Source organism: Ambystoma mexicanum, chromosome 10 (genome assembly GCF_040938575.1).
Source record: "Ambystoma mexicanum isolate Mex_15411 chromosome 10, UKY_AmexF1_1, whole genome shotgun sequence".
NCBI classification, from domain to species: domain Eukaryota; kingdom Metazoa; phylum Chordata; class Amphibia; order Caudata; family Ambystomatidae; genus Ambystoma; species Ambystoma mexicanum.
Window position 1 is genome coordinate 429,829,441 of NC_090932.1, and position 18,370 is coordinate 429,847,810.

The window sequence follows — 18,370 nt, forward strand, 5'->3', positions numbered from 1 at the left end:
CTTTTGGGGTGGGACCAAGCCTGATTTGCATATGGTCTTTCCCCTTCTGTAATGGCTTGGCAGGCGAAGAATGATGGTCTGGAGGGTTGCCCCGAGCAATGCCAGTGGTTAAGATTCAGTCTAAACCTTCCAGCCATCACCTCTTTGTTTTGTCAATCCGAACGGCAGGACTTGAAACTGAAAGTGCGAGTTGCCAACCGCGAACCTCAGGTACTTCTTGTGCTTTGGATGTATCGGCACATGAAAATAAGCGTCCTTGAGGTCGAGACACACCAACCAGTCCTGAAGTTGAAGGGCCTGGAGGACTTGAGGGAGAGTAACCATCTTGCACTTGTCCTTCCTGAGGAGTTTGTTCAAACCGTGCAAGTCAATGATGGGTCTCAATCCCCCCGTCTTTCTTGGAAATCAAAAAATAAGGGTAATACCATCCCTTGTTCCTCTCCGCTACAGGCACCAGTTCTATGGCACCTTTCTCCAGCAAGGATTGAATTTCCTGCGCAAGGAGCGGATCCGGACTCTTCAAAGAGAGATTCCCCGGTGGATTATCTTGAGGCCTCTGCCTAAAAGGAAGACAGTAGCCGTGAGTTATGATCTCCAGAACCCACACATCTAAAGTAATGGCGCGCCACTCTGCAAGATGCTGTGCCAGCCTTCCCCCAACCGGCGAACCATGGGACATGGCCTCATGACTAAGCTGAAGCGGCTGTGGCGTTGCCTGAGGGCAAAGAGGCAACAGCTAGAGCGGCCTTGGCACCTCGAGTACCTTGTTTTCCACTTCTGGCACTCCTACGGTGGCCCCTTTGACTGGCAGTTCCTCTCTCTTTACCAAAGGATGAGTAATAACGAAAGGAACCTCCCCTCCATTGCTGTCCCCCAGGACGAAAAGGCGGAGGTTGTCGAACTGCAGCGCCCAACGACTTTGCTGCAGCTTTTGAGGTCTGCAACCTCTCAAGGCTCTCATCAGCCTTGCTGCCAAAAAGATGTTCCCCGTCAAAGGGCATGTTGAGGAGCCGGGCCTTCATATCAGGAGCAAACCCCGACTTCTGCAACCACGCAAACCTACATATCACGGTGCTCGCCGCCATGGACCGGGTGACGCAATCTGCCATGTCCAAACCCGACTCAACGGCCTCACACATGGCATCCTTGCCATCCTGAACCATGGCAAGGAAACCATCCCGTTCGTCCCTTTCGGGAATATGTTCAGCCGCTAAGGAAACAGTTCCACAGAGTGTGCTTGAAACGTGACAAGGCACATACGGAGTTGTCCGCCTGAAGCGCCATACCCCCTGAAGAAAACACTTTCTTCGTCCAGCCATCAAAACGCTTGTCGTCCCTATCAGGAGGGATGGTAGGATACGACGCCTGCTTTGCCGGGGCCGTAGCCGCCTGCACCACCAAACTCTCCGGAGTAGGGTGCTTGGACAAGTAGCAGGGGTCGCTACTGGCTGGGCGGTATTTTCGCTGCAAAGACTTGCGCCCTGCCGGGAGACTCTCCGGAGCAGTCCAAGCCGCCGCCAACCTCCTCTGTAGAGCCATATGAAACGGCAGTACCGGGTCAGTTGGTGGACCAAGGTCGAGGACATCCGTAAGGTCATCCTGAAGAAACTCCCCCGGGGGAGCAGACCATCCCAAGTACTCGGTGACCCTCGACATAAGGCGCCGGAACAAGGAGTCGGCATTAGTGCCAGGCTCAGGCCTACCAAACTACACCTCCGGAGAGGTGTCCAGCCCACTAGCATCGTGCAGGGACTGCCTCAGGTCCTCAAATTGGCTATGGCCCAAGAGAATCTCGTCTGGCACCATATTAGGAACCATGCCATCATCAGAGCCCTCATCCACCTCTGAAATAAACTCAAGATGGCGGTAAGAAGGCACAGAATGTGAACCAAAGCCATGCTTGACCTTGGCCAGAGCCTTTGTAGGGGGTTCCACCGAGCCTCGGGGTACCCCCGTCGACACAGCCTCGAAAGGCGTCGAGTGAATCGGCGTCAACGCCGAACGCAGCACCGACAGCATCGATGGCGTCGACACAGGCCGGAGCCCCGAGCGTGTCCTTCGAAAGCCTGGGCGCCGATGGCGCCAACGACTTTGTCAGAGGCAGGGCCTCGAAAGCGTCCATCGACGACCTCAGCGCCACCGGCGTCGACGTCTTCCTCAACGACATCACATTTTCACATGGTCTCGAGCGCGTCGAGGACCGGGACCTGGACCGGGCATGACGAGAACGATTCCGCTTGTCCCGCGAATCGTGCCGACCACCCGAGCCCGAAGGCGTGCGAGCGGTATCTCTCAACCGATCACGACCGACCCCACTCGGAGGCGCGGACAGACCGGTGCCCTGCGATTCGAGAATCGCTAACATTTTCTTCCCGAAGGAAGCCCATTCCTCTAGTGTCGCCTGCTTGGAAGGGTAAGCTACCCGCCGACAGGCGGAGTCCTCGGAATAAGACTGGGAAGGCGACCGATGACGGCGCTTCCGGGAGTGCCTCGAAGAGGCAGAGGAGTGGCGGGACCGAGACCCACTGGACTTCTGACAACGACGCGGAGAGTCGCCTCTCGAATCGTCCGTCGAAAGCCCCACAGACCTCGACTTCCATGGCTTAGACACCTTACCTACCGATAACTTCTTGCGCTCCCGTAAGGCTTTAGACGTGAGCGACTGGCAATCGACACAGTAATCCGAGTCATGGGCCTCCCCGAGGCACCAAAGGCAGGTGTTGTGCGAGTCTGTAACCGACATCTTGGACCCACAGTCCCCGCACTTCTTAAAGCCCGGACGCGGTGAGGAAGACGAGGTAGACATCTTCACGAAGAAAGACTTCACGAAACAGGTTTGAAGAACCGAGAAAGAACTCGCCAAGATCTCTGAAGCAAACACGTTCGCGGAAAAAACAGAACTGAGGCTACAGGCGTTGTGCGTCCTACTTATAACATCCAGTGACATCGGCCGTCGGAGGAGATCCTCGAGGGCGGCGTATTGACGTCATCGACGCAGACGCCGAAAGATTTTCCGAAGCAGCACAGCTGTGGTGATTACTGTCATAGATATGGAATACGTCGGAGGAACCAATCCCCTCGAAAGCCTCTCATCTCACGGAATCAAAGGCCTTTTCAAAGTCAATTGCTAGTAGGGCTGGCGGGCCTTGTATGCTGCTGGCTCGTTCCGAGGCTGAGTATAGTCTTTGGAGGTTCATGCGTGTTGATCTCTGTGGCATGAAGCCGCACTGGTCCAGGTGTATCAGGGAGGGGATAACCCGCTGTAGACGATCCGCTAGTAGTTTTGCCAGTATTTTAGTTTCGCTATTGATGAGTGAAATAGGCCTGTATGAACTGCAGCTTTCAGGGGGTTTGTCTCGTTTGGGTATCGCTATTAATGTTGCTTCTTGCAGATCAGGTGGAAGGATGCCCTTTTCTCGCGCATGTTGGTACATCCGCAGTAAATGGGGGGGCTATCACATTGGTTCCCACCTTCCGCCATAGCTCAACCGGGAAGCCGTTAGGCCCTGGGGACTTGCCGGTTTGGAGCCCGGATATGGCACTTATGACCCCATCCTCTGTGATGTCCCTCTCCAGCAGCTCCAGCTGCACCTCATTTAAGGTGGGGATGTCAATTTCCTCCCAAATCGTGATATCCATCTGAGGCGTGGGTTCCCTATAAAGCTCAGCATAGTATTCTGCAAAGCCTTGGGTTATGTCCTTGTCCGTCACTCGTGTATTTGACCCTCCTGTTTCTATCCTCCAGACATGGCTGCGTCCCTGTTCCTTCCTTACCAGCCATGCCAGCATCTTGCCAGCTTTATAACCTGTTTAATAGATTCTTGCTCGCATTGCGGTATGCGCTTGTCTTGCATTGACCATTGCTATATTTTGAAGCCTTTTCTGTGCTAGGAGCAGCATGCGATTTGTGTCCGGCGTATCCTCGCTTATATGTCTCTCCTCTGCCTGCTTCACTTGTTGTTCCGCTTGTTCTTACTCAGGTGCTTTTTTTTTTGCAGTTGTCCAAGATATTAGTTCTCCCCTTAGTACTGTCTTGTAGGCCTCCCACAGTGTCTCGGGGCTCGATGCAGTCTGCGTATTTAGCTCGAAATATGTGTTGGTGGCCTCTTGAAGTCTATCCACTAGCTCGGGGTCACCCAGTTAGTAATTATTCAAGCGCCAGCTCAGCGGTGGAAGCACTCTGGATGTTGTGAGTTTTAGCTCCAGCGGGGAGTGGTCAGAAATGCTTCTGGGGAGCATGTTTATTTCCTGTGCCCTGTGTAGATCAGTTGCTGGGGTAAAAAAATAGTCTAGCCTGGAGAGCGAGGCATGTGCCCCTGAGTGCAAAGAGTATTCTCTAGTGTCCGGGTGGAGTTCTCTCCATACATTGCATAGGCCAAGTGCGTTGGTGAATGTAGCAAGCCTAGTAGGTACGTTGGGGTTTCTGTTACGTAAGTGTGATCTGTCCAAGGTTGCGTTCATGACTTCATTGAAGTCTCCTCCCAGTGCCATGAGGTTAGAAGTGTTGTTTGTGATCAGCGGGGCAATATCTGTGACTAATAGGGTTGGCAGTGCATAAGTGGCTATCAATGCAATAGAGTGATCCCATAACGTGCCTGTCACATATACATATCTGCCACCGGTGTCGTGGGTCACTGTGTTGAGGTGGAAGGGAAGTTTATGTACCAGGATCATGATGCCCCTTGAGCACATTGTGAAGCCTGAGTGGAGTGCCAGCTTGTAGTTTGTACGTCCGAGCAGGGTACATTCTGTGCCCGCAAGATGGGTCTCAGACAGTAACACTATATCTGCTCCCCGTCTGTTTGCAAATTGCCGGTCCAAACGGCGCTTGACTGCGTTGCCCAGGCCATTGACATTCCATGTCATGAGCCTAAGTGTTCAGAAAAGGGTTAGTGGTAGTGCTATGTGATGCCATGTGTGCCTGTGGTGGTAGTGGCGTGTGCTGCTGTTGACGGCGTTATGCGCCGGCCAAGTTTATGCCCATGAGTTATTACCATCTTATCTAGCCAAGGTGTGCTATGTGCTTGACTGGTTCCGACTGTAACTAAACTTAACAAACCCTCAAACCCCCACCCCATACTCCTCCCAACTAGAAGCATTGGTCGCCCAAACATAAGAATCTATGGTGTCAACTGGACACCTTACATGCAGTGAACTTCATTTCAGGTACAGGTGGTCTCCCCTGACGTTACACGAACCAGGGTTGGCAGCACTAGTACTGTTCTGTGGTGTTTCTCTGGGGGGGGGGGGTGCTTCGACATGAGGTTGCGGGTCTTCCCTGCGCCAGCAACTTGGAAAGGTGTGTTACCTTGTGTTAGGTATTAGGTATTACGGTGTGTGGCATATGGTTGGGCAGTTCAGTATGTATTCACCGGTGTTTTACGAAGCATTACCAGAAATGGTGACTGGGGTCATCAGTCGTTGTCTTCCGGTGGGTCTTGTTCCGGTGGCTGTCGGGGTGCACATTGTTGGTCGGGAGGTGGCCTGTTTCTTTCCCTTTTGCCATGAGCAGTTGACCAGTCTCCCACTATGTGCTGTTCTGCCCAGCGCCATGCTTCTTTAGGATCATTAAAGTGGACTGTTGTACCTTTATGGTAGATCTTAAGTTGTGCCAGGAAAAGCAGTCCATATTTGATCCCCAGTGATTGCAGGTGTTTGAGTTGGTGGAAGGATTGCTTCGCTTTCTGCACCTCTCTCGTGTAATCAGGGAAGAAAGCAATTTTTGAGCCATTGAAGGTGATCGGGCGTTGGTCCGTGCGTGTTGTAATAGAGCATCTCGGTCCCTGTAATTTAGGAATTTTGCAATCACTGTGCGTGGCGGTGCCCCCGGTGCCGGTCTACCTGTGGGCATTCTATGTGCAAGCTCTATAGAGAAAAACTTGGAGAAAGAGCTCAGATCAAATGTGTCTGTTAGCCACTGTTCAAGGAAGAGCTCCATACAGGCACCTTCGGCTTTCTAGGGTATGCCAAGTATGCATACATTATTACACCTCGAGCATCCTTCCCCTTCTTCTATTCTGTTTTCCAGGACTTTTGTTTCGATGTGACGCTTCTCAGTTGGTGTTGCATGTGCCGTACTTAGTCCTCTGCGTTCCAAATACGCTGTTCGGCTTCACCCGTGCGTGCCGTTAGTTTTTGGATGTCATGCCTGAGGAGGGAGACGTCCATACTTATCCCGACCATTTTTTGCTCCATTGACGTGCAGGAGTCGGCTATAGCGGCCATGACGTCCTTCAGGAAGATTGAGTGGTTGGGCTGCTCTTCCTCTAGGGTAGCCGAGTGGAGGTTGGGAGCCTGCATTGGAGGGATGGTATATTGGTCCATTCTGCTCTGTGTGGGGAGCCTCTTAGTCTTGTCTTTCCCCATTTCCCCCCCCTTGAGGTCACTGTTACCACTCAATGGTCACTGTCAGTTCAGTAGCATGTATCATATCTCCCGGGGTGTCTCGGTCGGCTCACAGGGTGCCCTCACCGTGGGTCGTTGCTGGTCACCGCTCGTGTTCAGCCCAGTATGTGTTGATTGTGCCCACACAGTTTGCCTGATTTTACTGCCCAAGGCCCCACCACACAGTCACATATGTGCCCCGCTCAATCGACTCATCCACTGCTGACGAGGTGCAGGGTTATGCTGGCCCAGGGCACCTTGGGGCTCCGGTCTCCCTCCTCCAGCGGCTTAGCCTCCGTGTGCCTATGCCCAGTACCTCCGTCGGTCCTCTCTCAGCAGAGCTGACGCTGCGTGGTCCGGGCCCACATCAAGACATCTGCGCCATGGGTGAGCGAGACCTCCAGTGCCCCCTCAGTGGCGGCTCGCCGGCAATCGCATGCATAGTACGCAGCTGGCTCCGGGAGGGCTCGAGCCACCTCACTCTCGGGGCTTTCTCCTTCCTCTCAGTGCCGCTGCTCCGCCCAAGTTCCCACACGGCTTGGGGGACCGCCAGAGCCCTCCAAGGGCAGTACCTTCACACTGCTGCTGCTCGCCAGATGGATGGCACGGCGGCCTCCGGGCATGTGTTCCGTCACACGGTGGTGGCCATCTTCGGAGCGGGCAGCTGGTCAGGTGCGCAGAGTTCTCCGTGCCTCAGGTGTCAGCAGGAAGGCATGTTTTGCACCGTTTTCTCGCTCCTCTTCTGCACCAGGGTGTCCCACACCCGTCAGGGCTATTTAGACAGTTTCGGTTTCCGAAAACCAGGATTTAAGGCAGGCTGATTGTTGCGGCCGCGGGAGCTAGCGCTCCTCACGTCTTCCCCATGTCGCTGCTGGCCACGCCTTCCATTATCTTGATGGAGACTGTTGCATTGCGTCATCAAAAATGCAGAGAATCACACCCAGGGGGCCCTTGGATTTGAAGCAGATAAAGTTCCCCAATCACCAGTCCTGAAGAAAGTATGAGAGCAACTACTATAAGAACTGTGTATAATCTACTCATGCTGGAAACACCCACAGTGTCGACTTGAAATGTGTATTGGAATAAGAGCAACACACTAAGTCACTGTTTACTAACCCTTTTTTCACTGCATGTTTAAGAAGCACCCTACAAATAGCACTATATGAATGTGAATATGGTGTATTGCAGGTGCTCAAAAAATTCAATGTACATAACGAATGTGCTTGTATTACAATTGAGAGCCTGAGAACAGGCTGTTTTTTTTACAGTGTATGATGATAAATAAAATTGTATTTTTGTATTAACAAGAAGTGATCTGCTATATGGAGAATACAGACCAAATTTAGTGATCTGTTTTAGTGGCGTGTATTACATGTATCTGTAGGTGTAGAAGGGAGGGGTATCCCGTGTCAAATTTAAATAGATATTTAGCATAGTCCCTCACGACACAAGCTCCTCGAGAACAAAAAAGAGGGCACTCTAGCCCACACTTTATTTAAGTTATAACAGATGTAGGTGTTAAGACATTACTATGCTGATTGACATCTTTCTAATGAAACCCGGGACTGTCCCAAGTGCTGACTCAAATGTATTTATGATTAATATTTAAGATAATATTGATATTAATCCCATTTGTATTTCTCAATCATATATCATTGTTTATGTTGATTCTTGTAGGGCTCATACAAGCTTCATAGAATGTTTTTACGAACAATGATTAGCACTTTTAAGACATACATGTGTTCTTTGCTTTTGTACTTATATATGCTTTCATGGATTTTTTATCTGAATAAATAAAGCTAAAGGATTGTTTGATTGAGTAACCAGGGTCAAACGTATGTGGCTGTCTCTAACTGATGTGAACTCTCTTCCAACAAACCACCTCCTCTTAGATGGTACGCCTTCTCCAGTACAACCTACTCCAACCTTCTGTCTCCTCAATATGCCTCTCTAGCACGCCACTCCTCCAAACACTTCCCTCTTGCGAACACTGCAAACTTTGAAAATGATCAGAGCAGCCTTAAGAGCCAGATGTTTCCTTCCCTAGGGTGGAGTCTTTGTAAACCTGCTGCACCCGATGTTTGTGAGCTGGCTTGGTTTTGGTTTGGCTCATGTGCCCAAGGTTATTATAAGGGCAGCCTCCATTCTGGATTTAAAACCATGGTTTACTTACTTAGAACTGCCGTCCTCTCCCCCTGGAAACGGTGGTGAGTCGGATTAATTCTTTCCTGAGGCCTTTAGTTTGTCCAGGTGCATAACGGAAACAGTTCCCAGGAAGGCCTTTCTGCTCTGGAAAACGTGTGCCATGGGACAAAGAACAAGTCGTGTCTCTAGCAGCGTTAGCTGAAATAGTAAATGGGATAGAGAAGGGCAGAATATATTTGAACACGTCCAGCTTACAGTGCCTTCCTCCATTGTTTGTATTATAATTATCTGGGGTCAGTATCACAGACATTGCTGAGAATAATGCTCTGTTTTTTGCTTGCAACGGCTCCTGAAGAAACTAAAACACGGCTTGTGACTTTAGATTTCTCTGGCAATGCAGATGAAGAACACAATATATCAGAATTACCATCAAGAAGCATACATTGGCTTGGCATGGGTGGGTATTCATTTCAGAGCCCTGATGTGTGTATTCCTTAAACGAGCAAGCCTGCTTTTTGAAACTGGATGACTGGAAAAGGCAACATCTCTAGAATCGGGGAAGGACAGACTGTGGTGGAAGCCCCTTCCAACAGACACCAATATGGTCTCTAAGTTAATATGTCTATTCCCCCAACTCATCCTGTGAACACAGCAAGGGTGGTCTAGTGATTCCATCGGCTCGCCGATTTACCACATCGGGGTCCAGCATTCACTTGCTTAGGGTGGTACCTACCACCTTTAACCCCCGTACAGCCAGTAGCAGGGTCAAACTGGAAACTTCACAGAATATAATACATTAAACCATTTTTCGGTCAATGTACATTTGTTTTTCATTCATGGCACTTACTAATTTCCATCTAGACATGATTAAGTGTCCCGCTGTTGCTGGTCTGAATGATGATCATTCTAGTGCTAACGTTGTTGTGGCAAGGGAGTCAGAATAGATTGTGCTGAAGCAACGACATTGCCTTCATATTGTCGCTAGAATTCACGAAAAGTAGACTCCAATATTCACCAGATGGGGTATGCCAGTACTCAGGTTATTTGCATCCCAATCTTTAAATATCTAGTTTCGCTCTTGACATGGTTTGTCTGTTTCAGTTGGTGTGCCTCAAATTTCTGTGGTCTTCCATTCTGAAGCATTCCTCTGAGTAAGCAATGGAATCAGCTACCCATTTTACTGGGCAAATTACTCCCTTTGGGAAGCTGCTTAAAAACCTGGCTTCAGGTCCAGGCATTTGTCACAACGCTTTAGTCACGTACATTTCGGTTGTAGACAGAGTTTGCACTATAACGTTGCATTATATGGGGTTGGCTTTTAAATCTTTAACTTCACCTCTGTCCACACATCTGGCCACCATATGAAAATGCTTTGCAAATTGTTTTTAACAAACGAGAGCTTGCATAGTAAGATAAGGTAGAACATATTTCACTTAACTGCTTCAGAATTCGACATCATAACGCACAACTATTAAAAATATAACCATCACTGCTAGCCTGGGTTATTTCAAAATGTACATTGAAAGTATAGTCATAGGTCTCACCTGGAAACGAAGACCAGCCATGCAAAATAATATCGCCGGTCTTCAAATGCCCTTTAAAGTCAAAGACCATGGTATTTACCCAGGCAACAGGAAAGTGCTGAAAGATTGAATAAAATAGTTAACTGGCATCTTGTCCAAGCAATTCACAAACACATCTGCAAGAGTGAATGTGCAATGTGTATTTTATCAAAATCCATTTTTTACAAACAAATACGCATTTATTTTATGAATACTATGAATTTAATTGATTGCATTCACTGATTATTAAAAGACTGAAAAACCTATTAACTCCAAAGATAAAAAAAAGAAAATCCTTAGTGCATAGAAAACGTGTCAAATTTGGCTTCAAATGCACAAGGCTGTTCTATCAACCATGTCCTTATTTTACATACAATACCCATCAATGTGATGTTAATCGTTAACATGTGCCTAAGACTAACAAATTCAACTCCATTTGTTTTTCTAACTGACATACAGTGCAAATGATGACAAGGTTCAGCAGAATGCAGGACTCAAAGAGATTCTTTAAAAGTTACACAGATGCATCCTGCCAAGAAACTTTCAAAGTGATAAGCAACATTGTGGTGAAAGTTAGCTCAACAAAACCGATAGCTGCCTCCTTTACCCAATGACAAGGGACAAAGGCATAAACAAAATGGACCAGTTGAATAAAGACCTTGATCTCTCAGCAAATTAAACTGAAATCTAGCTTGAACGCTGCATAGCATGTCTGTGAAAATAAAATTGCGTATCTGACAAAAATCCTAGCACTTTAGTTCATGAGACAACTGAATGAACCGCTCACTCATAATGCAATGGTAACTATCATCATTGAATCTAGACTGGAGATAAAGAGATGGTCTTGTTTTTGTAGGGTTACATTTAGGTTTCTAAATGAGATAGACTTTTAGATTGTGAATATTGTACAGAGATTCATTTTAGAACCACATGTGTGTCCTCTGCATAATGCCAACACACCAAACCATAAGTTCTTCCAGAGGTGCAAAATGTATGCTGAATATCATAATGGACAAAACTGAGCACACACGGATAGCACAGCAGGTTAACATACAGTAGAATAGGTGTGTTACATACACTGGTGAGTGGACACACTAAATAGGTACCTGCTGTGAGGAACCTGAGGGTGTCCTCACTTCTTTTCGCCCGGTATCCTCTTTTCAGGAGGCCAGGGAAAGGCCATCACATTTGGATCCGGACCCTGGGGGTATATATGCGAGGCAGGATCACCTAGGGGGATGAGACTTGGGAAGTGGGGAGAGGACGTCCTTAGGTGAGACACTGTATCCCACAGTTCGCTTTCACAATGAACCCTCCATCCCTCAAACATGTATAGGCTTTTGTCAGCCATTTCCTTATGCTTCCCAAAAAAACATTCCCCAAAACCCACCAGTATGCCACTGGGACGAAGAAATAGACAACTAGAACACATCCTCAATTTATTAATTCACACACAACCTCATTTGGGTACGGGGACGAAGAGAACTAACAACACAGCCTCACTAAAGCAGACACAAATCGACCACAGCCAAGTACTGGGACGAGGAGGACAACAAGAGTAAAGCAGGACTTCCGCTTTAGGGGTGAGCAGTTTAGTCCTTTTTGGAATAAGTATGGAGGCGAGAACTTAAAAAGGTGGACTCCTGACGGAAATGGAGTCAGCTGTGGGAGAACACCAACAAACTGCTGGGTGCCGGCAGACCTCTCCGGTGTGGCAGCAGGAGCACTCAAGACCCGTGGAAAGTGCAGAGCTCATGCAGTGGGAAGCGAAGGTACGGGACGTTGGAGGCGGATGGCAAGCCATAAGGAGGAGACCAACAAGACCGAAGGAAGCAGTCTTGTGAGTCCTGAGGTGCAGAGGAAGCACTGCTGGGTGTGTGGCTGTTCAGTAATCTGTTGCCTCGTTTCTGATTCAAAAATTAGGAGAATGACTCCCTTCTCCAGATCAGCCACAATCTTTGGATAACTTCATACAACAGTTTTCATCGACCTTTGCAATTCTTCCCAGGTTTCCCTCAGGGTTTGCTTAAAGGTCATACACTCCACTCCTTTGGATTGCAATACACAGTTAATCCCATAGTGTCCTTGGTCCCTTCAAACACTCTGACAAAGATGACTTTTCTCATGGTACTCTCTGGCCTTAGTGTACCTCTTAAGGCTCGAGTGTTGAGAGAGACTGCTCCTGATATGTTGTTCTCTTTTAATCTCTTGAATACAAGAACTGAGACGAGGAGCATCACTTGTGAAGTAATCTCTACACTTGGTATTTCTGTCACACTCTGGAGATGAGGGAGATTACTTACAAGGCTGTCTTTCCAATCAATATTCCTGACACTACTACTGAGACTAGTGAGATTGCTCTGGAGGCCTTCTTTACAATCAGCACTCTTCACTAATACCCTACGGGGCTCCCGTGACTCTTGTTACCTCATCTCTGGTGTGGGGACACACACTGGTTCTTACTGGGGTGTTGCGTTCCCACTGAAGGCTATTCTTGCTTCCTGTTCCGCTCCCGTGCTTTGGCTCTGCTGGGTCTCCGGCCTGGCAGTATCGGCGCAGCTAATGGTCTGCATGGTTCACCTCCTCAAGGTCACGCCACAGTCTGTCGGTTCCCAGCTTCCAATCAGGCCAGCTATGCGTCGGCCTGCAGCGTCCTTCCAACTGGAGGATTGCTTCCCTAACGTAGCTTCTAGCTTCCATTTTCGAACTTCCTGAATCTGCCAGGCTTCATGCCTGCTTTGCTCTTCTTTGTGTCCTTTCTCCCTTTTTACGTCAATCAGCTGGATCCTCCCCTAGCAGAGTGTCAGTCCTTTGTGTCCATTATGTATTCTTCGCGCCTCCTATAGGCCACCTCTTCCCAGGACCTTCTGTACGTGGCAAATGAGTAATCCGTATAACTCCACCAATCTTCTTCTTCACAGTATTCTTTGAAGATGACAAGAGATCAGACTGTATGCTCATTTTAGACTTCCCTGTCTATCAATTCATGGACATCTGTAACTAGCGCCTAGATGCCCACAGGCTTTGCGCGCTGCTATACATGAACAAATAAATAAATAAATACAGGAAGAAAGGAAGGAGTATTGCAATTACTTTATCTCCAAAACTGGAAAAGCAGCTCACCTCAGCCTCCTAAATATAAGGAAAATCAGGCGGTTCTATGTCATTTCATCGTCAGGCTTTCTAACGCATGCCTTTTAAACGTGGATAGAAGAACGAAAAACTTCATTTTATTTTCCTTTTTGGGGGGGGCCTAAAACCCCCTTCCCGCAGCTATGTTTTCCTATACCGACCCCCCCAAACCCTTATCTGACCTTTCCCACCCCTGTTGAAAATATTCGATGAAGTTTTCGTTATTCTGTCCATGTTTAAAAACCAGGTGTTGTTGGAAAGGCTGGTGATGAAAGGATGCTATACCAAATCAGGCACCTCCTTCCTTTCAAAACTGCCAAACATCTTTAATCTGGACTACAGTGCCAGCATCCTCTTTGGTCTCCCCCAACTATGCTCTCTGTCCGCTTGACAAAATCATTAACTTTGCTACCAGGACTCTCTTTGAACTCCCTCAATTCACAACCTACTTCCTCGTAACGTCACCAGGCTGGATAGCTGACTATGCAAAACAGGGCCAGATTTAAATGTCTTTCTCCGGTTCACAAATCGATCCACAGTAAGAGACCACTGTATCTTGCCTCCTCTATCCAACTCTGCAAGCCTTCTCATAATCTCTTTTCTGCCTCCTCGACTACCCTAGTACCTCCTTGCGCTCCCTGTGCTTACTCTTGTTTCTGCTCCCTTATCTTGCTCCACTTGCATGGAATTCTCTTTTCCCGGATATCTGAGAAACAGTCCACACAGATTTCTTCAAAAGCAAACTAAAAGCTCAACTCCTCGCCTCCGACTTATGCTTTAAACCTACCTCTCATCTGCCTGCTAGCTAACATTTTCCCCTCGCCTCTAACATGCCTCTATCTGCCTCCACTCTAGGACTTCACATATCATGGTCACATCCAGAGCAATGCTGGCCGAACCCCCTACCTGCACTTAAAAATGTCATATATCTATGTATGTCCACTTATGTATTGTCCCCGGTGACTCTTCCATTTATTCCCCTCCACAACCTGGTCAGAATGCCCCTCAAACTCCCCCCATTTTAAAAAACTCACTACTCCCTGTCAAATCGGATTTCTTATCTATTGTATGTTCTTTTGTGATCAAAAGTGCATTGTTCCTCCTGGATAAATATTGTAAGGGTGCGCAGTTGGTTTACTTTTATTCAAGCTAAAAAAAAGGGGGAATTGCCTCATTAGCCCTAATACTACGAGGGGTGTCCATGCCTCAACAAAACTATTGAATGGTCAGGGTCAGAACGTCCTAAAATAATATTCTCCATTCTGTGTCCAAAACCCAACTCACACTCTGAATTCTACAAAAAGGGAAGAAATAAAATGTCTCTTGGCTGTTCTCCTACAGCTTTGCTCAATTAGGTAAAGCAAAACCAAAGTGTACCAAAAAGAAAGTTCCACAACTGAAAGGTATGGCTTTCTCTCCCTTTGATGTGGTTTAAAAGTTCCAAAGAATATTTCCTCTCTTTAATCAACTCACAGCCTTGGCTTACTCTGCTGCCAAGGTCTGTTTTCCGGATTCATTAGCTCGGGATACTTGGTCCAACATAATGCCAAGTATCTCCAATGGTTTACCACCATACTGTGATAAAGATTAATAGGATTTATTCCATGTAGAGGCTTTTGAATTTATACTTTGTTCTATTTCACTATTTTTTTCTCTTTGAATCACCAGTTCATCTCAATACATGGTTGGTGATTAATGCATGCGTTTCTTGCCAGTTCACATATTTTGTCAAACTTTTCTGCATTCCCAGAGCCCTCTCCATCCCACCAGATACCTGCATGTGGGTCACGGCATACGACTTGTCTTAAATGTTGCTTGGAGTCACGCTTCGCTGGACTCTTCACATTGCCATTTGGCTTGGTTTCTGCAGCGGCACTGCTCACAAAAGAAGATGTCTCTGGGCTCCTCCTCAACATTCTTTCAATCGTACTGGACCCACATTTACTGTTTGAAAGTGGCACCAGTTATAGAAGCCAATGGCTTCTGGGCTCCTTTTCCCCGACCTCCCATCTGCTGTGTAAATTGCAGATATGACAGCCATCTCCCACTTCGGTTTCTGTGTCGGTGGGGTCGGTAGGGCCAAGCCGCATCTCGTCAAGTCGTCGACAGCACCAGCTGGCAAAGCTCCCCCTGGGAGCATCTACCGCATTGTTCTGTCAGTCTCCCGTCTTGACTGACGACCACAAACTGCCTTGGTAGATCCCGGATTGTGCTCAGAGGCTTATTTGCTTACTTGTCTTCCACTCTTCTAGCCACAAACCAGTGTGCGAATCTCCAGTTCGTTCCTGAGCATTCACTTGCCCACGTCTCCTCTGCTTCTCTGACCACGAACCAATATATAAAGTCTTGTTTGCTCATGGCTTCTCTGTTTCCAACTACTTCTACCACTTCCCCATTTCGGACTACTGCTGCCTCTGTGTGTATTGTTTCGTCCCTATTCCCTTTTCATTTGATGAATATTTTCAGTAGCTGGATAACAACTCTATCGTTAGCAAAGGGGTAGATCAGTAGAAGCACTCCCTGGTATTCTAAAATTAGAGATTGATTTATTCAATAATGTGTAGAAGTACACATATTTTTTTGAGGTGCGGGGGAGGAAACGTGAACCTGGCACAGGATCACAATAACAATATAAGTAGAAACAAAAGACGAGGATCCAAAATTAGGAACCCTCCCGTCCCCTGCACTCTATCATAAGTCCATCAATTGATGGTTCAGCAATTTTAAATGCATTTGTTGTAGTTAATTAATAATATTCTGATCAAGTTAGTAGTAAGACTGAACACTCAGTGATTTTGTAAAAAACCCAGAAACAGGGGTAGGTTTTTAATTAATGTCACAGTAAATTCACCATACAGATTTGAAGTGAAAAAGCCAAAATGACTGTGTACAAAAAAACATGAAAACAGTAAACAATGATAGTCCATTTATACAATTCGTGGCTGACGCGTTTCGGGATATTCATCCCTTCTTCTTGAGCCTATTGGGTTTGGACTGCAAAACCTAAACAGACATGAAAAACAACATTTAAACAAACATAATATACGCATGTAAAGTGCTAAACATAGTGGTCCTTATTGAACCCACATCGAATTCACATATATAGGTATATCCTAACTGGAGTAGTTCAAATGTAACTATCTGAGGTATTCATAAACGTTACTCCCCAATAAGGGGTACCCACTGTGGCCAGTGCACCAGGAACAAATCCATGTTCTATATCAGAAAATAATCAAAGGAATAGAGGTGATTACCCATCTGTGAGAAACATCTCCAAGGAGTGTGTGCCAAAAAAGTAGAGTTGCGGCATACCTTAAGTATAGTGGAGGTGAGGCGTAAGAAAACCCTCAAAGTTTGGTGAACTCGTGTTTCTCAGTTCTACCCGCCAGGCGGTGGAGAAAACCCTCGTCTCAGGCGTGCAAGATGCCTATACATGAGACATAAATAAAGCGGTTCTAAGAGTTTGGATATTCATTACACATGTAATTGGTCAAAAACAATTATTATATTTAAAGTTTGTTCACAGAAAACGCTAACAACAAAGAAATAAAGGGACAACAGTCCCTTTTGAATAGAGATGAGTAGAAATTAATTAGGTCCATAAGTGCATAACGGGCGTGAAAAAACAATGGAAGCATATGTAGAGCTCTCGCTTACCTTACAATCTGCAAGTTAAAACGGGAGTTACACGTGCGGATGCACTGCTTGCCCGGAAATATTCATATGTCCCAAAATATCCTCGGGAACCAGAATCTAAAGTGCTCGGCTGTAAACATGAAAGAAGCAAACAATTCAGAATGCTCCCCAGTGGAAAGAGGGGATCTAATGGATCGTAGTTTGAAATAGGTAAGGCGCCATTGATATCCTGTTGTATTTACCTCTGCCAAGTAGTTTCAATGAAGCTATACGATCGCGTGTGAAAGCAGAAGCCGCTTCTGTTGCTCAATGTAACTAAAATACGAGCGCCTCCCGATCGGGGGGATGAGATGCTCGTGTGGACTGTGGAGGGTCTCAGTGTCTCCCTGGCAACGATCTACACAGGCACCAGCCCATCCAGAACCGAGTGTGTGTGTGGGGAACATAAAAAAAAGGACTAATTAAAATCTTCATGTGCACCATAGCTGAAATGCTGGTGTTAAAATGAGCGCCATTGTGGACAGTGTATTGCACAACGGAAAAGAGCATGCTGTTGGATTACAACAAGCAATAATCCACATTGTAAGATTGGACAGTATGTTCGGGATGAGTCTCATAGAGAATTCTAATTATGTTAGTTGTCAAAGGACCCCAGATAAATTATTTTACGGATAATCTAGGTTAAATGAATATACGTGCTGAGTACTATGGCCACAGTGGGAAACCTCCCAAGTGGGAGCTCTAGTGTATGTTAAATAAACCTAAATACAGGACATGTTATATGTTATAAAAACTAAAAAAGTGCACTGGTGTAACCGTGGAAACGCCCCCAGTGGAGCAGCATGAATACCAACTCCCTATCAATGCGTTAAAAGGCAGAAGCAACGCATTCTAGGACATAAGTAATTAAACAGTGGGCCGGTCGACATGTCCCGGACTCATATGGTTTTAACAGTTGTTCCACTGTGGAAGACAGAAATCACACTCAATAAGTACATTAGAGTGGATTCCATTATAGTTAAATTCAGTCAAAACCATTAAAGAAACAGAAAGGAATTTCGAAAGAGTGTGAACAAGGTAAACTGTCTTTACTCACACACAGTATAGACCAGAGAGGACAGTGAAAGAAGATATCTTAAAACGCTACAGTATGTTAGCACCATTGTTCTATAGGAGAACATGGTAGTCTACCAATCCATCCTCTCCCGCAGGGAGAAGTTTTGGATACACCAGCTAGACACACTTAACCCAGAAGGGTTCAATGAGGAATTTTCCCTGAGGTGTTTTATCTGAACTTGACCTTGCTCCATGTTCTCCTATAGAACAATGGTGCTAACATACTGTAGTGTTTTAAGATATCTTCTTTCACTGTCCTCTCTGGTCTATATTGTGTGTGAGTAAAGACAGTTTACCTTGTTCACACTCTTTCGAAATTCCTTTCTGTTTCTTTAATGGTTTTGACTGGATTTAACTATAATGGAATCCACTCTAATGTACTTATTGAGTGTGAT

At 46.7% G+C, this 18,370-nt stretch overlaps 1 protein-coding gene and 1 long non-coding RNA gene across 8 annotated transcripts in view; both read right to left on the reverse strand.

Moving 5' to 3' along the window:
- Nucleotides 1–18,370, reverse strand: part of PIK3CB (phosphatidylinositol-4,5-bisphosphate 3-kinase catalytic subunit beta) — a 2,502,085-nt gene that overhangs the window by 1,294,644 nt on the left and 1,189,071 nt on the right. For all 7 annotated transcript variants that reach the window (XM_069617988.1, XM_069617990.1, XM_069617991.1 and 4 more), the window contains one exon: nucleotides 10,074–10,170. In XM_069617988.1, coding sequence (XP_069474089.1) covers nucleotides 10,074–10,170 — 97 coding nt within the window. The remainder of the gene's footprint in view (nucleotides 1–10,073; nucleotides 10,171–18,370) is intronic.
- On the reverse strand, nucleotides 16,153–17,224 carry LOC138491476 (uncharacterized). Its single transcript, XR_011276018.1, has 3 exons — nucleotides 17,102–17,224; nucleotides 16,881–16,989; nucleotides 16,153–16,650 (listed from the first exon to the last, which is right to left on the reverse strand). It is a non-coding gene; the product is annotated as an uncharacterized lncRNA (long non-coding RNA).